General features: G+C 43.5%; 1 protein-coding gene and 1 long non-coding RNA gene across 4 annotated transcripts in view; one reads left to right on the forward strand and one right to left on the reverse strand.

Moving 5' to 3' along the window:
- Positions 1–20,960, forward strand: part of RNF41 (ring finger protein 41) — a 34,954-nt gene extending 13,994 nt beyond the window's left edge. The window contains exons 3-8 of one of the 3 annotated variants that reach the window (XM_081181519.1): positions 2,244–2,339; positions 5,485–5,597; positions 10,531–10,802; positions 12,040–12,175; positions 15,246–15,349; positions 17,915–20,960. In XM_081181519.1, the coding sequence (XP_081037645.1) occupies positions 5,508–5,597; positions 10,531–10,802; positions 12,040–12,175; positions 15,246–15,349; positions 17,915–18,266 (954 nt within the window). In that variant the 5' untranslated portion in view covers positions 2,244–2,339; positions 5,485–5,507 and the 3' untranslated portion in view covers positions 18,267–20,960. Of the gene's footprint in view, positions 1–2,243; positions 2,340–3,751; positions 3,956–5,484; positions 5,598–10,530; positions 10,803–12,039; positions 12,176–15,245; positions 15,350–17,914 lie in introns of those variants that run through there. The other 2 variants (XM_081181521.1, XM_081181520.1) reach the window with 2 other exon arrangements.
- On the reverse strand, positions 10,029–12,031 carry LOC308580278. Its single transcript, XR_014004777.1, has 2 exons — positions 11,727–12,031; positions 10,029–10,413 (listed from the first exon to the last, which is right to left on the reverse strand). It is a non-coding gene; the product is annotated as an uncharacterized lncRNA (long non-coding RNA).
- Positions 20,961–21,260: the final 300 nt, after the last annotated feature.

Below are 21,260 nucleotides of genomic sequence, written 5' to 3' on the forward strand. Positions count from 1 at the left end.
TACCAGTCAGTCTAGGTTTCACAGTTACTGACCACCGATGTTTGAGCTTGTAGTACCAGAGATCCTGCACAAGCATTGTACATTGATAAACTTCCACTGGACTTTCAACTAATTACATTTTTAATTGCTCTGAACACCCTTCAGAGCTTCCTAGCATTTGGTAGATCTGAAGGAAGCCTTGCTACCTAAATATTTTGAAGGCTATACAGTCTTAAGAAACTGTTATCCAGGTACCAAATGGTTGTTGCTTTGTTCTGTTCAGTTTTGCTACTATCCTACACGCAGAACAAACTATGCCAGTTCTCATTTATGTGAAGTTGACTCTGCAAGCCGGAGTGAATTTCTCCTTACTGTGAGTTTTTCTTCTTCTTGTTTTTTTTTCTTCATTTGGAAGTATTAAAGTTCAAAGAACCTCTCACCATGGTTTGGCTAAATATTATACCTGCTTCTAAAGATAGAGCAAATCAAAGTGACATCTTGGGATCACACGAATGAATCACTTGCAAAGCTGGAAATAAGACATGGAAACTTATTTGGAACTAATAAGAGAATTCTTTGTTAGCGTATTTTTAACCAAGGGGTCTGGTCCTGTGTTAAGTTAGTGTAGTCTACATGCAGTGGCTCTGTAGTTCCAGTAGTAGAAGGGGAAATCCTGGCAACTGCAACTTCCTACTTGTGGCACTGTGACAGAACAAGCTGTAGCCACTACAATTTATTTTCCTGCACAGCTATCAGAGGTACATGCAGTTTGTATTCTGAATCTGATTGTCCAAATTGACTGTGTCTGAGCCTTGTAGACCACTGTAAAAAGGTAAAGGGACCCCTGACCATTAGGTCCAGTCGTGACCGACTCTGGGGTTGCGGCGCTCATCTCGCTTTATTGGCCGAGGGAGCCGGCGTTTGTCCGCAGACAGCTTCCGGATCATGTGGCCAGCATGACTAAGCCGCTTCTGGCAAACCAGAGCAGCACACGGAAACGCCGTTTACCTTCCCGCTGGAGCGGTACCTATTTATCTACTTGCACTTTCGAACTGCTAGGTTGGCAGGAGCAGGGACCGAGCAACGGGAGCTCACCCCGTCGCGGGGATTCGAGCCACCAACCTTCTGATCGGCAAGTCCTAGGCCTGTGGTTTAACCCACAGCGCCGCCCGCGTCCCTTGTAGACCACTGTAGGATGTGTGTATTCATATGCCTTTCCCTGGGCAGCAGTCTTTTTATTACGGAACTAGGAAACCTCATTAAAAGCAAAAAACAAAACAAAAACCGTAGCTTACAAGAGCGGGGAAGGATGTTTGTACCTGTTATGCGGTAATACTCCTTGGTTCTCAGTTTCAAAGTGTATCAGAACTTAGGCAAATTTAGATTTCCTCTGTAGGACTAAATTGTGTTTCTCCTCTCAGAGAAGTAGACAGATTTATCTCTTGATACACTTTCGGAATGTCATAACACTGAAAATAGGTTCAAATGGTGGTGGGAATTTATTTACTAGGTTATTTTCTTAGACAGACATCTCTAAGCAATGTAGTAGTGGCTATTGCAGTGATAACAAATCACGACTTCTGAGATTCAAGTCTGTTTGAAGTCTAGATAAAATACTATTTGTGTTAAGATACTTTTTAATGATTGGATTAACAGTCTTGGTAAACAGAATATGAACTAGAATGTGGGTTTGTGGTTATCATGTTTAGTTCTCAAGCAATAATATTTTTCGTTGCATCTTCGGTTGCCATTTGAATCATCAAGATTTTAGGTTGTGTGGAAATCTTTAAAGGTATTTATGGGTTATAAAATTCAGCCAAACTATTGAACAGGTCTCAGTTGTGATTCGAACTTGAGTATACTGGAAAAATCCCTAAGTGCGCTATGACTTTCAGACATGATTCATTTGGATGCTCCTTTAAAAACTTACGAACACCCTATAATTTGGGCAGCTGTCATCGGCTTTCCAGACAGATTGTTCCAGCCAGGATAGACTGTTTGGCCATGAGCTGTATATTCCTGCCGTTTTGTGTGTGCCTCTTCCCCTCTTGTCTGCTCAGGGTGACCTTTCAAATCTCATCTTTGTGTATCTATGCTATTCAGAGATAAGTAGCGAGAAGTGGCCTAAATATTGAACAAGATCAATCAGCAGCAAGCCATGTTGTCATAGCCATCGCATTAGAAATGTTCCTTTTTAATCTGAGCATCTAGTATAAGCGATATCACTGAATGTACAGACTGAACCCTTTATTTCTGATTATCAGCAGTGCATAACTTACTACAAGAGGCAAATTAAACTGGTGATCATGCTGCTAAATTGATAATGTGGACTCCTCATGTCATCTGCTTTCTGGTTTTGGGTGAGTCACTTCTCCCTGTCTTGGGCTTCCCCAACTGCAAAATGGGGTTTAATTGTGTTCTTATTTGTAAAAATGCATTATTTTGATGCCGTTCTGTGTCCATGCTTGAATATAGCTTTTTGTAATAATTTTCTAAAAGAATCTATACAAAAGCATACAAACCATACATACTACCACTACTGCTAATAATAATAATAATGATGATAATAATAATTTATTATTTATACCCCGCCCACCTGGCCGAGTTTCTGCAGCCACTCTGGGTGGCTCCCAATCGAGTGTTAAAAACAATACAGCATTAAATATTTAAAACTTCCTTAAATAGGGCTGCCTTCAGATGTCTTTTTAAAATAGGATAGCTGCTTATTTCCTTGACATCTGATGGGAGGTCGTTCCACAGGGCGGGCGCCACTACCGAGAAGGCCCTCTGTCTGGTTCCCTGTAACCTCACTTCTCACAATGAGGGAACTGCCAGAAGGCCCTCGGAGCTGGACCTCAGTGTCCGGGCTGAATGATGGGGGTGGAGACGCTCCTTCAGGTATACAGGACCGAGGCTGTTTAGGGCTTTAAAAGTCAGCATCAACACTTTGAATTGTGCTTGGAAACGTACTGGGAGCCAATGCAGATCTCTCAGGACCGGTGTTATATGGTCCTGGCGGCCACTCCCAGTCACACACACCCCCTACCTGTTAATCTTATGGAACATTTCATTATTTATTAACAATATATTTGTCAGCACTGCAAACCATGTATATATTATTTCAACATATGTTACATTTTATCACAGTTATGAAAAAGCATTAAAAGATTGTATCCTGTAATTCTTCTCTATATATGTCATAAAAAGGAGACAAAACATTTTCAAATTGCTCTTGCTTTGGACTCCCTTCTCTCATTCTGAGCAGTTTAGTTAAATTCATCCCTGAACTGTACCATACTTTCATAATTATTTTACTATCAGTGCTTGAGCACTTATGCCATTGGGCAGCTAGCAATATAAGTTTCTACTTATAAAACTCATTAAGTTTAACATACTGGTACCTTTGGGCCTTTTGGAGTTCATTTATTTTGTCAGTTGGCTCTAATGTAATGATTCTTTCATTCTTCACAATATCTCTTGCTTTTGTAATATTGTGCTGTATTCATAAATCTATATTTCCTGTCAAATGGAACATACTGTTGTACATAAAAGACTAGTTGGGATATTTGAGGAGATAATATTTTCTTTGTTTGCTTCGGACTTGCAATGGTGTATTAATCATATTGGGTTTTATCAGTTATTGAATATGGTTTTTTGTGCTACTTATGTTCCCATGTTTGAATGCTTCCTGACAATAAAATATGCCATATTTGTTTAAAATCTTAAAACTAAGGTCATATTGGCCAATAGGACTACATTTTGCAAATGAAGAAAGTCTCTGTTACTCCTTTGATGTCATAATTCAAGCAGCTAAAGATATAGCCAACAAGCTGCCAACTTATAATGAAGAGTGCAATGTCACCTCTACAGCAACTTTTCCCCTAGAAGCCGGTCCCTGAGTGAGCAGAAATGAGCCGTCTGCTCTTGAAGTATTCCAGGAGCCGTGCAAGTCACTTGAAAGTAGCATTGTGGAAAGGTGTACCATTAATCCTTTCTCGGCCAATGGCTATATGCTTCCCTTGGGGAAGATAAAGATCTTGACAGAGGCTGGCCCTTACTCTGGAAATTTGTCACTTGTCTATCAAGGTGCATAGCCTAACCAAGAGTGTTTAAATGAATCGGACAGGGCAGTTTGTAGGACTGCAATAATAGCTCACAGTTCAGCTCAGTGCTTGTGGGGGAACAAAGCAGTAGGGAGAGTTGTTTTAAAAATATGGAAGGTATGTAACTAGACTTACAGGAGATGGTGTGACAGGATCTGTTCTGTCCCATTCCCCCCAATTTCCAACTTATTCTCTTGACAGTCCTCTGTTTTATAGATTACTGATGGATTACTGATGGTTTTATAGATTACTGATGGAGGACTGTAGCTCAGAGGTAGCACTGAGGTCAGAGCTTCTATCCCACCAAAATCGGGTAAAATAAACTTTCTGAAACGCTGAAGAGCTGCTGGAGGTCAGTGTAGCTGATACTGAACTGGATAGACCGATTGTCTGACTTGGCAGCTTTCTGTGTTCCTAATTTGGTGGCGTATGAAACTTGGTGGACAATCTCCCTCTGTTTGCAGGTGGACAGGGTGGGATGGTGTTGAGCGCAGAATTGGGAGGTTACAAGATGGAAGGTGAACATGGCTGGAGAACGCTATATAATTAGCCATGAGAGTTCATGCTCTGATCCGGTTCTTGGAGGAGCTGTCAGTCACTCCCAAAGCATGTGTTTCAAGAAATAAATAATTCAGACTCTTGGGAGACTCGGGTGTGCCATCATTCAGTTAGCCTCCTCGGGCCAGGTAATTATGCTGTGTGTCTAACTACATCAGGAGTGATTGATCCAATCTTGCTTGATAAAGGGATGCATTCAAATTACCTGCCCTCAGAGGACGCCACGCTCAACTCTCTATTGGAAGTAGCCTGTGCAGTTTTGCTCCCCCCCCCGCAAGGTTTGCAAGCTCGTTTACAGCTCCTAGAGAAGGCTGTGAATTAATTACACTGCGCCCCCCCATCAGCTGTCTTAGCTATGGAACTTTTCTTCTTTCCCCCCTCCTGCCATACCTGCTCTATAATTTGGTGTGAAACTTAGACACACCTTGCCATCGCTCATATAGGCAAGTTGTTCCACAGAAAAAAAAAAACAAAAAAAGCAAGGTGTGGAATTAAAAAATGCAAGTGAAGAGATGAGTAATTCTGCACTGTAGAGGGAAGTGTCTAATTTGGTGTTAGTGGGTGGGTCAAACCACCCAAATCTGTGCACACAGATTGGGCTGAGTTGAGTTGTCTCTTTGCTGCACCACACCCTGCTCTTCAGGGATTTGAAGCTTTTCTGTCAATCCCTGACTTAGAATGCAGCCTTATCAGGTTAGCTGGCAGGCAGGCAGCCTAGCCAAAAGAATGACTTTTAACTGACTCCACAGAAGCAGCAATCTGAATATGCTGTCGTCTCTTGTGGCAAGACTCCAGATCTTCTGTGCTCAACTGTTCTTCGTTTCCCCTCTCCTGCTTTTTCTAGGGTTTTGGCATCGGTGATGAGAAATGGGGTATGATGTAGCTCGTTTTCAAGGGGATGTTGATGAAGATCTTATATGTCCCATCTGCAGCGGGGTCTTGGAGGAGCCAGTGCAGGTAGGTCAGCGTAAAGATTTTGTAGTTTATTGAAAAGCTGAAGGTTTTCTATGTCAAAGCTGTATTAGATCTTTGTTCAGCTGCATGACTGAGGGAGAATACATGTGATAGTACTCTTTGTTTTAATTTTTAAAGCTATAATATAGTCTGATTTATTAAGCCAAAGAAAAAAGTTTAAAAATGCACACTATATCTATGCAAATTCCACTGGAATCTGTTAAACATCGTGAGCTTTGTCTGGAGTTCAGGCTCAAATTTAACAGCCCATGTTAATCACTGAATACTAATTGGGTAGGTAGTTTATCCATATAAAAGGCAGTAGACTTCACGATAGGCTATGCACTTCATGGTATTAAAATATAGGCAATCGGAGCACATGATTTCTCTACTATCTGTTGCAATTTCTTCTGGATTTTCCAAAATGACAGACCTAGGACTGTGAATGTTAACTAGTTAACAATTTATACACATAAGGAGAGTCCTGCTGAATTTTTGCCAAAGGCTCCTCTGTTTCTCTCGGTGACCAACCAGGTGCCTTTCAGAAACATACAAGCAGGACCTGGCATATGTTCAAGCCAACCCCACATATGATTGTCACATGTGACCACATGCATCTATTTTGCTTTCCCTATAGTAATATGGTAATATGTCAATCAGCTGTAAGCCTGTCTTGTTCTCTTATCAGTAGTAAACAAATCACTTCTATCTGTAGCTAAAGTGAACTGGATAGGTAAAGGATTGATTTCTTTGCTGGCAAGGTATTATTGAAAAGATGAATTAAGCTAAACAGCTAGCTGCTGAATTTTAGATTGACTTAGAATCATAGAATCATAGAGTTGGAATAGACCACAAGGGCCATTGAGTCCAACCCCCTTCCAAGCAGGAAACACCATCAGAGCACTCCTGACATATGGTTGTCAAGCCTCTGCTTAAAGACCTCCAAAGCAGGAGACTCCACCACACTCCTTGGCAGCAAATTCCACTGTCGAACAGCTCTTACTGTCAGGAAGTTCTTCCTAATGTTTAGGTGGAATCTTCTTTCTTGTAGTTTGGATCCATTGCTCCGTGTCCGCTTCTCTGGAGCAGCAGAAAACAACTTTTCTCCCTCCTCTATATGACATCCTTTTATATATTTGAACATGGCTATCATATCACCCCTTAACCTCCTCTTCCCCAGGCTAAACATGCCCAGCTCCCTTAGCCATTCCTCATAAGGCATCGTTTCCAGGCCTTTGACCATTTTGGTTGCCCTCCTCTGGACACGTTCCAGTTTGTCAGTGTCCTTCTTGAATTGTGGTGCCCAGAACTGGACACAGTACTCCAGGTGAGGTCTGACCAGAGCAGAATACAGTGGCACTATTACTTCCCTTGATCTAGATGCTATACTCCTATTGATGCAGCCCAGAATTGCATTGGCTTTTTTAGCTGCCGCATCACACTGTTGGCTCATGTCAAGTTTGTGGTCAACCAAGACTCCTAGATCCTTTTCACATGTACTGCTCTCAAGCCAGGTCTCCCCCATCTTGTATTTGTGCCTCTCATTTTTTTTGCCCAAGTGCAATACTTTACATTTCTCCCTGTTAAAGTTCATCTTGTTTGTTTTGGCCCAGTTCTCTAATTTGTTTCTAATTTGCTTCTTTCATATGCAAGCTGACTTGTTCGGCTTGCATATGAAAGAAGCACTGGGTGGCGGCAAAAGTGCTTTGGAATATCATTAAAAGGAAAAAACATTTAGTTTGAATTCAGCTCTCTGTCTTGCAAGTAGCTGGTAACTAGATGACGATGAACCTTCAGATACTTGTATAACTAGGCATACTGGGAGTTGTCATTCCACATTCAGAACAAAAGCTTCTGTTTCTTGAGAGGCTGGAACTGCTGGAGCATGAGTTTATTTTTGCACAGGGAACTGGCAGAAACTAGTCTTATCTTAGTAGGTCTCCTTATGTAACATTTGCACGAAGAAGCATTAACCAAAAATATGACCTTGCTGCATGTTACATGGCTGGCTTTGCTGCTTGCTTGCTCCATATGCAGGTATGGGACCCTAATCCTGAAGGGCCCTTTGCTTTTGCTTTATTCAGATTTTTATCCCCCCTTTCACTTCAAAATGAAGTCCCCAAGGAGCCTAATATAAACAAACATTAAAAGCAAATATCATTTTTTATTAAAAAAAACCCAAAACATTGCTTAAACTTTTTTTTTTTAAAAAAAGCAAAACGTGGGAGTGGTAGAAAGTCAAAAAGCGAGAAACAATTTTCCGGATGAAGCAAAAAGAAATCACACAGTCTGCCCAGAGCCTGCTAAAACAAAGCCTTCAGAAAGCAATGGAAAACGAGCAATCAGGGGGCGAGATGGATCTCGCCAGTCACATCTTGTGCACTGAACAGAGAAGGCATTTTCTCTTGCTAATTAGTGACCCTGTAAAATGCATCAGTCAAGTTAAAATGCTGTTCCAACCTGTCAGAGGAGACAGAAGCTTGTATTCAACGAAATAATTGCTTTCATGGAATGACTTCCACAAGCACAGCAAAGCCCCCCAAATCTGTTCTGGGGGTTCCAGAACAGATTTCGGAGTAGTCTGGTGGGAGGAAGGAGGAGAAGGAAGGGAAGTTCTGTTGCACAATGATTTTGTTGGATACAACCTACCAGAACTAGCTGATTCGCAGTAGCCATGAGAGATCAGTCTACCTAAAATATTCAAGTGTTTTGTTATGGTATGTGTGCAAAATATCTTAGTCTTAAACGGTATTTCTGATTGCACTAGAAACATTATTCTTAGCAAGCTAGTTAGGCATGTTAATAAACTCAAATTGTTTCCCTCTTGTGCAAGAGACAGACTGTTATGCGTTTAAATTTGAAGCGACACTCTAAAAACTGCCTCAGAATGCACATTGCATCTAATCCATTGTGATACGGTTCATACAATGGAGAGAAACATGTGCTATTGAGCTGCACATCTTGATTTTCTCTGAACAGGAAGTCATTAAGCTTGGGAGAATGGGAGAGGAAATAGACCGAGAGCTTCTGAACTTTCCTAACTCCCTTTTAGATTGAATATGTGTTGTGCATTACCAGTTACCCAGCCGCCCCCGCCACCTCTCTTCATATGGGGTCAGGGTGTAGGCTGGAGGCCTTTGCCTGTATTTCTGTTTATATGGGGATGAGTCGGTGAGCAAATGCAGCATTGTTAGCCTCTATAATTGCTTGCTAAGGCTAAAATGTCCCTGTTAATCTTCTGTGTCTCCCATCTGCAATAGAGATTTGCTGAAGGGTTTTCTGGAGGATGCGCTTTGTGTGCATTGCTCACAAAGAATTTTATTTTGTTGGGTTGGGGGGGGGTAATTATTTGTTCTATTGTTACTTGATGTATTGCATTCATCAACCTTTGCAATAACTATTACTGCCTAAAAAACAACAAACATCTGTTCTGCTGAGGACACACTTATTATTCTGTACCTAGACATCCTTCTTGAAAATAAATAAAAATGTACAAAAAGTCCCTGTTAAAAAATAATTGTAGACTATTAGTAAAAGTACAGAAATCTGTTTTGTTTGCCAAGATTTGAATATACTGTATTACAGCCGTCATAAGGCAATAGCTTTACTTCTTAGCAGACTAATTCATGAGTGATGTTTATGGGTCTCCCAAGCCAGTTGTATCACTTCCACAAGTGTTGGTCTTGTGGTCCAAATGCAGCAATGCAAACACTTGATGAATGACCATTTTGTGATTTCAGCAACAGTGTATTTTAAACCTGCTGTTGGCTTATGGTGCTCAACAGGTTGACCATTCTCAGCTACATCACTGGCTTATTTGGAAGCATATGGCACATGCTGAGTGTAGGAGAGCTTAGTGTAGCAGATGTCCAGGAAAAACCTGAGAGCACACAGGAAGAAACTAAGAAAATTGGCCCGATTCAGCTAATGAATCTTGCTAGCAGAAGCCAACTCAAGGACTTCTGCCAGCACAACAGGGCTTCCCCCCTTTCTCTACCCCCTGACCCCCCAAGTTGGCTCGGGTTGGGGGAACCCCAAGAACAGCAGATAGGCTGGAGGAGGTGAGAAGAGGGGAAATTGCTCCATCAGCACAAGCATTTCGACTTGCCAGATGGAACATTCTCCTTAGCACTACGCTGAATTCCTCGCCATTATCATAAGACAGAAAGCACGGTGAGAACCAAGCAATTGTGAATTAGTTTATAGGAAATTAAACTTCTGCCTTCTGTCAGTTGGCAATGCCTGGGAGGCATAGCTGTGAGACGAGTAGCTGAGCTGGTGAAGTACATTTGTGCATGAATAAATCTTCTCCGGAAGAAGAGTTATAACTACAACTGTGCCTTATTTGGAGGATTGTCTATGTTACGCCCACAGGCAGTGTAATGAAAACAGCTGGTTAAAGGGAGAGGTACTGTGCTACTTTACCCTGTGGAGTGAATTTTTCAAATCATCAAGATTTATTTTAACAATTCATTCTTGAGTTGAACACCTTGCACAGTGGTGAATGTACATCTCCTTCCATTGATCTCTACTTGTACCACACCAGCACTGAAATGGCAAAGTATGATTTGCAATAGGCTTGATATGAGATAGATAGATAGATAGATAGATAGAGAGAGAGAGAGAGAGAGAGAGAGAGAGATCTGCCTCAAAGGCAGTAGATGATTTTCATATCCTTTGGTTGATGACAGTTGTCCTGTGTTGCTGCTTCAGTGTCTGGTAAGTTATAGCCAAAGTTAGCTATCTTCATCTGCTGTTGGTAGCTTAGATTGGCTTAAATTATTGGTCGAAGTTCTATTCTTCTTCCAACTCTTTCTCTCTTATTTGTGAAAAACATGGAACACCGATAGAGAGCACACATGAACACAGGCCACAAACCAGTAGCATGAACCTGATGTAACCTGCATTGGCATACCTTGCTCTGTTCTTTGCACAGGCTCCTCATTGCGAGCACGCCTTCTGCAATGCCTGCATCACCCAGTGGTTCTCCCAACAACAGACTTGCCCCGTGGACCGAAGTGTGGTGACCGTGGCTCACTTGCGGCCTGTTCCTCGGATCATGCGTAATATGCTATCTAAGCTGCAGATCACATGTGACAACGCTGTTTTTGGTTGTACCGCTGTAGTGCGACTTGACAACCTGATGTCTCACCTCAATGACTGTGAACACAATCCAAAGCGGCCTGTGACTTGTGAGCAGGGATGCGGGTAAGTATTCAGCTAGGTCTGGTCCGATGCATTTTAATGTCATACAGTGGTGCCTCGCAAGACGAAAATAATTCATTCCGCGAGTCTTTTCGTCTTGCGATGTTTTTCGTCTTGCGAAGCACGGTCCGTCGCAACTGCACCTCTTCAAGCGGCTTTAAGAAAAAAGCGCAAGACGTTTTCGTCTTGCGAAGCAAGCCCATAGGGAAATTCGTCTAGCGAAGCAATGCAAAACCGAAAAACCCTTTCGTCTAGCGAGTTTTTCGTCTTGCGAGGCATTCGTCTTGCGGGGCACCACTGTAGTTCAGTGCTTTGTCTAAGGCAGGCATGTCCAAAGTCTGTTTCGGGGGCCTAATCCGGCCCGCCAGTTGGTTTAATCTGGCCCCTGTGGCCGTTTATCTCCTGGGGTAAAACCCCAACAACTTCAATCCTTAAAAAAAGCTCAAGAACTTTGGGGTAAAATCATAAAAAGCAACAGCTTTGGTCAGCCCTCATGCATGTTCACTTCATCAAATCTGGCCCTCTTTGGAAAAAGTTTGGGCACCCCTGGTCTAAGGGTTTTATATAGCCAATAGGGACGGGACGTGGGTGGCGCTGTGGGTTAAACCACAGAGCCTAGGACTTGCCGATCAGAAGGTTGGCGGTTCGAATCCCTGCAACGGGGTGAGCTCCCGTTGCTCGGTCCCTGCTCCTGCCAACCTAGCAGTTCGAAAGCACGTCAAAGTACAAGTAGATAAATAGGTACTGCTTCGGCGGGAAGGTAAACGGCGTTTCTTTGCGCTGCTCTGGTTCGCCAGAAGCGGCTTAGTCATGCTGGCCGCATGACCCGGAAGCTGTACGCCGGCTCCCTCGGCCAGTAAAGCAAGATGAGCATCGCAACCCCCAGAGTTGGTCACGACTGGACCTAATGGTCAGGGGTCCCTTTACCTTTTACTATAGCCAGTAGGGCTTCATTCCCATGCCAGCGTGAACTGGAAAAATCAGCAGGAGAGAGACACTGGTTGTGTGGTCCACCTGGTCAAGCTTAATATGAGACAGCTTTTATGATGCGTGAGGCACAGTTGAGTTGCACAGTACTGGCAGCTGGTAACTTTAGACTACTGACTTCAGTCCCAGTTTGCTTTAAAGTATAGATTTTTGCTTCCGCATTGTTTGCAGGTCAGCTAACCATGAGTTTCTATTAGAAGACACCCATTGCTTAATCACCTTTCTCAATTCCTGCTGTTCCTTCTCCATGCAGCTTGGAAATGCCCAAAGATGAGTTACCGAATCATAACTGCATCAAACATTTGCGGTCAGTGGTGCAGCAGCAACAGACAAGGATAGCTGAGTTGGAAAAGACTTCAGCAGAACATAAGCACCAGCTAGCGGAGCAGGTAACAGCTTTTTTTTTGCAGCAGTCTTTGTGGCTCCTTTAAGTAGATAAACAATTCCTCTTTCCCCAGGCAAGCTCAAATAACTGATAAGAGTTTGTGTTGCCATGAGAAATGGCTAAAGGACTAAATTACCTCTCTTGTTAGTTCAGAATTTGTCAGAGGATGAAAAATCAATGGGGGGGGGTGTTGTTAGAAGATAGGGAATATTGAGTTGAAGTATTGTGTAAGTGTTGAAGCTGAGTCCTGATGTTAAGGAGGAAGAGAAGATTTCAAAAGACTCTTGCCCAGATGGATTTCAAATATTTTTTAGACTCTGGATTCTTCTCAAGTTCTGAGTGGCTGTAAAATATCCAAAAGGGGCATTCACTATGTGACAGTTGGTTCTTCTTAAAATACAGAGGTTATAACCTTGCAGGTACTGAAAGTTCCTTGTGTAGCTTTGAGCAGTAATGCAGTCTAGTACTACAGGACATTATCATTGAATAGTATTTATATAGTGTACAGTGGTACCTTGGTTCTCAAACGTAATCCGTTCCGGAAGTCGGTTCCAAAACCAAAGCGTTCCAAAACCAAGGCATGATTTCCCATAGAAAGTAATGCAGAATGGATTAATCCGTTCCATACTTTTAAAAACAACCCCTAAAACAGCAATTTAACATGAATTTTACTAACAAACTGATCCATAAAATGAAAGCAATAAACAATGTACTGCAGTCACACAGCCAATCAGTAGCTGAACTGCGTTCCACACAGTCACAAAAACAAAACAAAAAAGTCACAAAAACGCAAAATAAATAGCAAAAACAGACAGACCTCAGCATAACATTCAGAAGCGTGGCACTCAAAACGGAGCATGTTCAGCTTCCGAAAAAAGTTCGCAAAGCGGAACACTTACTTCTGGGTTTGCAGTGTTTGGGTTCCAAGTTGTTTTGAGTACCAAGGTGTTTGAGAACCAGGGTACCACTGTTCTATGTGAATGCATTCTTTTGTTCTAGTACTGGAACCTCTGGATCCTGTTGACTGAGCTAATGAGACCCCTTTTAGAATATCAGTGAGCCAAGTGGCAACTCCTGAGTCAAATTTGACTCCTTGAATTGTGCTTTCTGGCCTTCTCAGTTGCCAACCCCAGAGGTAAAAAAGGGATGTGAATGAGCAATAAATTTGACACTTGAGAGGGAGGGGGCATGGCATGCCTCCTCCCTCGTAACACTATTTGTGTGCTAATAAAATGCAGCCATATAGAATGCTAACATGCAGCCTCCTCAGAAGCATCCTTTTTTCGTCTAGCGAAGCACGGTCCGTCGCAACTGCGCCTCTTCAAGCGGCTTTAAGAAAAAAGCGCAAGACGTTTTCGTCTTGCGAAGCAAGCCCATAGGGAAATTCGTCTAGCGAAGCAACGCAAACACGAAAAACCCTTTTGTCTAGTGAGTTTTTCGTCTTGTGAGGCATTCGTCTTGCGGGGCACCACTGTAGTTCAGTGCTTTGTCTAAGGCAGGCATGTCCAAAGTCTGTTTTGGGGGCCTAATCCGGCCCGCCAGTTGGTTTAATCTGGCCCCTGTGGCAGTTTATCTCCTGGGGTAAAACCCCAACAATTTCAATCCTTAAAAAAAGCTCAAGAACTTTGGGGTAAAATCATAAAAAAGCAACAGCTTTGGTCGGCCCTCATGCATGTTCACTTCATCAAATCTGGCCCTCTTTGGAAAAAGTTTGGGCACCCCTGATCTAAGGGTTTTATATAGCCAATAGGGACGGGACATGGGTGGCGCTGTGGGTTAAACCACAGAGCCTAGGACTTGCCGATCAGAAGGTTGGCGGTTCGAATCCCCGCAATGGGGTGAGCTCCCGTTGCTAGGTCCCTGCTCCTGCCAACCTAGCAGTTCGAAAGCACGTCAAAGTACAAGTAGATAAATAGGCACCGCTCTGGCGGAAAGGTAAACCAAGTGGCAACTCCTGAGTCAAATTTGACTCATTGAATTGTGCTTTCTGGCCTCCTCAGTTGCCAACCCTAGAGGTAAAAAAGGGATGTGAATGAGCAATAAATTTGACACTTGAGAGGGAGGGGGCATGGCATGCCTCCTCCCTCGTAACACTATTTGTGTGCTAATAAAATGCAGCCATATAGAATGCTAACATGCAGCCTCCTCAGAAGCATCCTTTTAACTGGAAACTCAAATCTCAGTGACTCAAGGGGCAGGGCCACTGTGGCAAGATGAGAAGTGGTCCCAGAAGATAAGCCTATTTGGGCCAGGGAGCCCTGAACCTGGGTTGCCAAGTAGCTGTATATTGGCAAGGTGGGAAATTGGAGGAGAAAAGGCGAATGATGCTGCCTCAGAGCTAGAGAGGCTAAAGGAAGCAGGACTGATGAGTTGGCAGGAAGAAAATTGGGAGCTTGATGTGACACAGAGCTGAAGAAAGGAGGGGTCAAGGAGAAGGTAAGAACAAACTCCATGCAGTGCTGGGTTTGCCACCTAGTTGTGGCAGGCTTATGACGCCTTCAAAAACTGTTGGCTCATACAAATGGCTAAAGTTTGCCTTTGAATGCAAGTTGCATGTAGCAAGCTACAGGGGAGTACTTTTGCCTCCAAGTCCTGCTGTGTGGGCTTCCCAAAAACATCTGGCTGACTTGTGAGAAGCTAGTTTCACCTTTGGTCTGATCCTTGATGGCCATTGGTTGTGGTTTTATGCCTGTCATGAAACTTTTGAAGGCATGAGAGTCCTGCCGGGGGAAAAGGTCTTATTTTCAGGAATCACGGAATGCCTACAGGAGATGTTTATTATATCCCACTTTTCCTTTAGAAAGTTCAGGTCATCCTAATGTAGGGTTCCCATGTTCTCCCTATCCTGGAGAAATGGGAAATAGGTCCACATTCACTTAGCTTCAACCACGCTATGCATTTTATGTTCCCTGACTCTTCACTAGGTCCATACCTAGCATCCCATTACTGTCTCGTAATGGAGAGATCTAGTGGTTGCTTAAAAGTCTGGGACATTTTTTTTAAACTGGGTCTTTCTCAAAATCTTATTTGAAAAACTGCAGCTTTCATCTTCTCGTTTACTCTGTTTCTTTCAGAAACGTGACATTCAGTTGTTGAAAGCATATATGCGAGCGATACGTAGTGTCAATCCCAACCTGCAGAATTTGGAGGAGACTATTGAATATAATGAAATCCTAGAGTAAGTGCTGGAACTGAGTTTTAAAAGAGGGTGGAATGGTGAGGGTATTTTTTTGACATGGGCAAGGCCAGCATAGCTAAGATAATGTTGGAAAGTGATTGAAAAAGGGAATGGAGAAGACCTCACTGTCTTGTAATCTCTCTCTCTCTCTGTGTGTGTGCGTGTGTGTGTTCGCATTGCAAATTTGCACATTTCTAGGAATACGATAAGGGATGCAGGTGGCACTGTGGGTTAAACCACAGAGCCTAGGACTTGCCGATCAGAAGGTCGCGGTTCGAATCCCCGCAATGGGGTGAGCTCCCGTTGCTCGGTCCCTGCTCCTGCCAACCTAGCAGTTCGAAAGCACATCAGAAAGTGCAAGTAGATAAAAAGGTACCGCTCCAGCGGGAAGGTAAATGGCGTTTCCGTGCACTGCTCTGGTTTGCCAGAAGCAGCTTAGTCATGCTGGCCACATGACCCGGAAGCTGTACACCGGCTCCCTCCGGCCGGTAAAGCGAGATGAGTGCCGCAACCCCAGAGTCGGTCACGACTGGACCTAGTGGTCAGGGGTCCCTTTACCTTTACCTTTAGGGATACAATAATATACAGAGTAGGCAAGGAGATGCTTCCTAATATGGCAACGCAGCTGTTTGTGGGGGTGGCTGCAGGGGCAAGAGAGGAAGGGGTGGAGTTCCACTCACATTTCACTCACATATCACCCAAGGTGTTTTTCAAAACATTGGATTCCTGGAGTGTTACAGGAGCTTGAATCCATGCTGCCTGGCTGATGCGCATACAGGAGCAATAGGTAGAAAATAAATGTTTACTATTTTGCATTTTTATTTTGAAGGCTTAGGTCAGATACCGTGTTCATAACACAGAGGAAAACAATCAAAATTAAAAATGAAATCAGTTCCATTCTAGTCTTAAACCCTTACACTGTCTCTAGAAAATGTTACAATAGCTTCTCTCTGACAATTTTTTAGGTAAAGAAAAATCCACTGTTGTGTGTCTGCTTTTTAACATTGTGTTATATGTACACCATCGGTCAATTCCAACTTAACATGATGAAGCAAAAGGAGTGTTTAGAGCAGGGTTGTTTGCAATTAAAAAGGAGAAAAAACAATAAAGGTAAAGGTAAAGGTACCCCTGCCCGTATGGGCCAGTCGTGACCGACTCTGGGGTTGCGCGCCCATCTCGCTTAAGAGGCCGGGGGCCAGCGCTGTCCGGAGACACGGGTCACGTGGCTAGCGTGACAAAGCTGCTCTGGCGAGCCAGCACCAGTGCAGCACACGGAAACGCCGTTTACCTTCCCGCTATAAAGCAGTACCTATTTATCTACTTGCACTTAAGAGTGCTTTCGAACTGCTAGGTGGGCAGGAGCTGGGACCGAACGACGGGAGCTCACCCTGCCGCGGGGATTCGAACCGCCGACCATACGATCGGCAAGTCCTAGGCGCTGAGGTTTTAGCCACAGCGCCACCCGCGTCCCCGGTGGCTAACAAAGAATGGGCTATAGTAAAATATCTCATTATGTATGATATAATGTAGAAGGGAGAAAAGGATTTAAACAGATTTCCTAAATGTGGAGTCTTATTCAGTATAACTCTCTTGTCTTCCAAAGTGTTGATTCCCTGAAATCCATACCAGCTGACAGTGCAGGCCCTGGACCACAGATATTATGTGCTGCTTTCAGTCTTAACCATGGGAGACGATAAGCTGCTAACAGTTTAAAGTAGCTGCAATCTCCAGTAGCAGAGTGCATTATAGGGATCAAATCTTGAAGCCTCACATTTCTCACTTCAGGGTTGATTGGAAATGAAATAATGGATTTGGTGGCAGAGCTGAAAATTGAATTCCCCTGTCTTAAGCCTTGAGACTAAACTAATAACCTGTGGTTCTCGTGGCCTTTGGAAAACCCTAGCGCCCCTTGGAAGCTTCCGAAAAGTTCAAGAACAGAAGAAGTGCTGCCTATAATACCATTTGCCCATTACTGATCTTCCTGTGTGATCCACAACCATAGAGAAGTGGGGGGGTCAGGAGTAGCTGGTGTGTTTTTGAGGATCACATGGTTTACCTGAGGCAACTGGAGACCCATCAGGTCTGGCCAAGGTTCCGAGTAAACTGAATGAACCTCCTAGAACATGCCCCGGAATTATGTATAATGTGCAAGGGGTTTCTTAGAGGACAGATCAATGAGGAAAGCATTCTCTAAAGATGGAAAGTTGGAAAACCACTGAGCAAGTTACTTTCCATTCCATTGTCTTTTCCTCGAAGTTGGAAGCAAGATGCCATGCGTTCGTTGCATTTATTTTTCACCTTTTACACACGCACGCACGCGCACACACACACACACACACACACACACACTCTTTAAAGTGAATTACAACCCCAGTTAATATCTGCAGAAGTGCTCAAAATAAGCTAGCAGCTTCTGAGTCAAGACTGCTATTGTAGTTTGGTCCAAGGCCAGAGGTTAGATCAGCAATACAATTTAGGATTCCTCACCTTCAGGCTTGTAGGTAACACTCTTGTTTCCCCTGATATTTCTCTTACCTTGACTTGTTTTTCTTCAATTGCTTCTAGGTGGGTGAACTCCTTGCAGCCAGCCCGAGTGACTCGGTGGGGCGGTATGATTTCTACACCAGACGCCGTACTTCAGGCTGTCATCAAGCGCTCATTGGTGGAGAGCGGCTGCCCCACATCCATCATCAACGAGCTGATTGAAAACGCCCACGAACGGAACTGGCCCCAGGGCCTGGCCACGCTAGAAACCCGCCAGATGAACCGGCGTTATTATGAAAACTATGTGGCCAAACGCATTCCGGGCAAGCAGGCTGTGGTGGTGATGGCCTGTGAGAATCAGCACATGGGTGAGGAGATGGTGCTAGAGCCAGGCCTGGTTATGATATTTGCACACGGAGTGGAGGAAATCTAAAGACTTAGCAGAGATGATGAACGAATGTGCTTGAGAGAGAAATATACCGTGTCCAAGCTGACTGATCTTGCCCCGCTGTGCCGTGTCAGGGCATTATTTCTCTCTGTTGATTAACACACCACTTCCTAATTATACTGGGCAGGTGCCCAGCAACTTATGCAAGATGCCGTACTGCATTTTCCCCACCCCCTTGTGATAATCCCACTCCAGTTTGATGTTGGCGCAGGTTTCCAAATGTCTTCATAAAAGCACAAGAAACTCCTCTGTGCTCCGGTAAGTGGGCTTCTGCCGTAAACGTCTTTAGAGAAGTCTTCAATCTCCTGACATGAGTGCATTGGCCCAGATGACTTGGTTTCTCTTCAAAGCATCTCTGTGCAGGGCACACGCTTTCCCCATCTTGGCCCCATAGCACCTGACTTTCACACAGTACCTTTAAGGCACAACTTTGCAGCCTTTTTTGGGGTGGGATGGGGTGGATGGACAAGGATGGGGTACATGAGAAGGCAGATGCCAAACTGGGAGTAATGCCAAATAAAATATACATACCAGTAGTGATGTTTTTTGGCATACAAAGTGTTATGGAGCCAAAAACCCGACAGGACAATTTCTGCAACTTCCTTGAGATGCGTGGCCTTACGTTGCACAGAAGACAACCCTTCCTTTTCAGATAGGGCCTGGTTTTCAACAGAATTAGCATTTTTAGCAATGTGCTGTTGCTGCTGCTGCTGGTGCAGAATTAAATGCACATCTCCTCGCAGAACCCAGATGTCATCTTCCTCCTCTCGTACTCTCAAAGTGCCGCTGGTGAGGTCAGGTTCTGTGCTGACTTCAGTCCTTTCTCATAGGATGCAAGCCTTCAAGCAGATGCTCTGCTCAGTTTGAACAGAACCAGACTCCTCTGAATTGTGTGTGTGCCATTTAAGGTTGTCTCAACTTCGTGACCTTGCAAAGAAAATGGAAAAAAATTGACATTAACCTGGATGAAACTGTCTTGTCATTGTACGTTGGCTGTTTTGATAAATCTGTGTTTTGTTTTGTTTTTGACATCTTGATGATTGTGTCCAGTATTTTTTTGTACTACTTTTGCCTTTATATGTTTCCCTTATTTTATTTTTTAAATACAGTGGTCAGGAATGTCTTCAGGTCCAAGTTTAGTTTACCTGTTAAATTTAATTTATTTGCAACCGTTTTTTACAGCCACTTTCTTTTTGTGTGTGTTGCTTTGAATATTTCTTCCTTGCTTTTAAGCATTTGTGCTGGAGTTGGTGGGGCAAGGAATAAAAGCATCAATAAAAGAGCAGTTGGACCTTGCTCTGTATCAAAACACTGACAGTACCATCCCTTCTGAACAGCTTTCATTTTGTTAAGACTCCCTGAATATCCTCATCTGAGCAGAAACTTTGAACCAAGGTTTAATTCCCTTTCTTGTGCTATTGCTGCCTGAAATGGTTGCTGTTAATATTTCACATAAGGGATTTGCAACAGTAGATGATGACCATAGCTGCTGCCTTCAGTATAGAGTTTGGACCACTTTGCAAGCAGTTACCATCTGCAAATGTTTGGGACAGAAAGAACTCCTGGATACTATCAACAGGAATGATGGCTGCTTGAGGAATGTTTCCTCTCCTGCCGCACTGTAAATGGATGCAATGGAATATATCATCTAAGAAGTGTTTTCCCAGTCCTGTATTATAGTAAGTGGCCTGGTTCTTCATGGTGATCCTATGGCAGAGAATCAGCGTATATTGGGAATGTGGTTTTCACAGCAATTGATAGCCTACAACCATTGCTCTTTTTGTGGAAAGTGGGGTGGGGTGGGGGGGAGAGAGGATAGAAGAGTATAGGAAGACACGATTCTTAAACCCCTTCCAAAATAATCTCCATCCCTCTTGTGGAACTTCAATCATTCCTATGAATAAAGTGCATGAATAACGCAGCTTAGCTTTTGTTTATGATCTTGAATATTCACCAAGCAGATTCTGTTTCCAGTTTCATTCTGTGGGATATGCTTGTGCTTTGGAGATACTTAAGTCTGCAGCAATCATTCTGTTCGTGGCCTTTGCTTTTTCACAGACCTGTTCATTAGCTCCTCTCCAGCTCTGCCGTGTCCTCGGTTTTCCTCCTCCTCCCAGTTTTTCTCCTTTGTTGGCACACTGCTTATGCTCTGCTCCCAAGTAGAACTTTGCTTCAGAAACCGAGCCTGTTACCATTTCCTATGGTGTTTCAGCTTTTACAACTGTTAACTGTATGAGCTGCTACTTAAAAGTAACTTTACAGTTCATTTATTCGTACTTCAATTTTGTAAGTGATGATTTAAAAACACCTGGAATGTGCTTCAAAAGTCAGATCAGTTTTAGGGATGGAATGGGTTGTGCTCGTATACGTGTCAGTGATAATGACATGTTTAGAAAGGGGAATATGCTGGTTGGAAGTAATTTCTAACTGTCCCTGTTGCTCAGGAATTGAAAAAGCTGCTAAATCCAACCTAATAACTGTATCTTGAGCGAAACTGACTTCACTGTTTTCTCCTAACACATCTTGTTTACCTCCCCTCGATGTCCTGCTGTCACTCTTGTGCTCTGAAACGTACCATAGAGTTTGTTATGTCTCCTGGCAGTACGCAAGTTGCTGATCGCATTTTGTGTTTTGCTGTTCAATTGTGTTGACTGCACTAATAAATTGCCTTTTTCCTGACTCCTTTACAAGCTTCCTTCCGACTCAGGTGTGTTGCATCCTGCATGAAAACTTTGCAAAGCTGCTTGGTTCCTTTTTTGCATTAACCTCTCGGAAAGCTGCTTGGTTCCTTAGTAACATACTCAGGTACGACATGGGCGTAGAAAAATGCATGACTGCTGCCATGTCATAGCCAGCCAGCTCTTGTTTATCACCACTTCCTTCCTTCACCCACAAGACACTGTAAGGGATTCAGAGCTATTTTAAACAGAGAGATGGGCAGCCCAGGAGGTATACCCCTTTATCACGGCAAATCCAGTT

The sequence above is a fragment of the Podarcis bocagei genome (assembly GCF_964188305.1).
Source record: "Podarcis bocagei genome assembly, chromosome: 2".
Taxonomy (NCBI): Eukaryota; Metazoa; Chordata; class Lepidosauria; order Squamata; family Lacertidae; genus Podarcis; species Podarcis bocagei.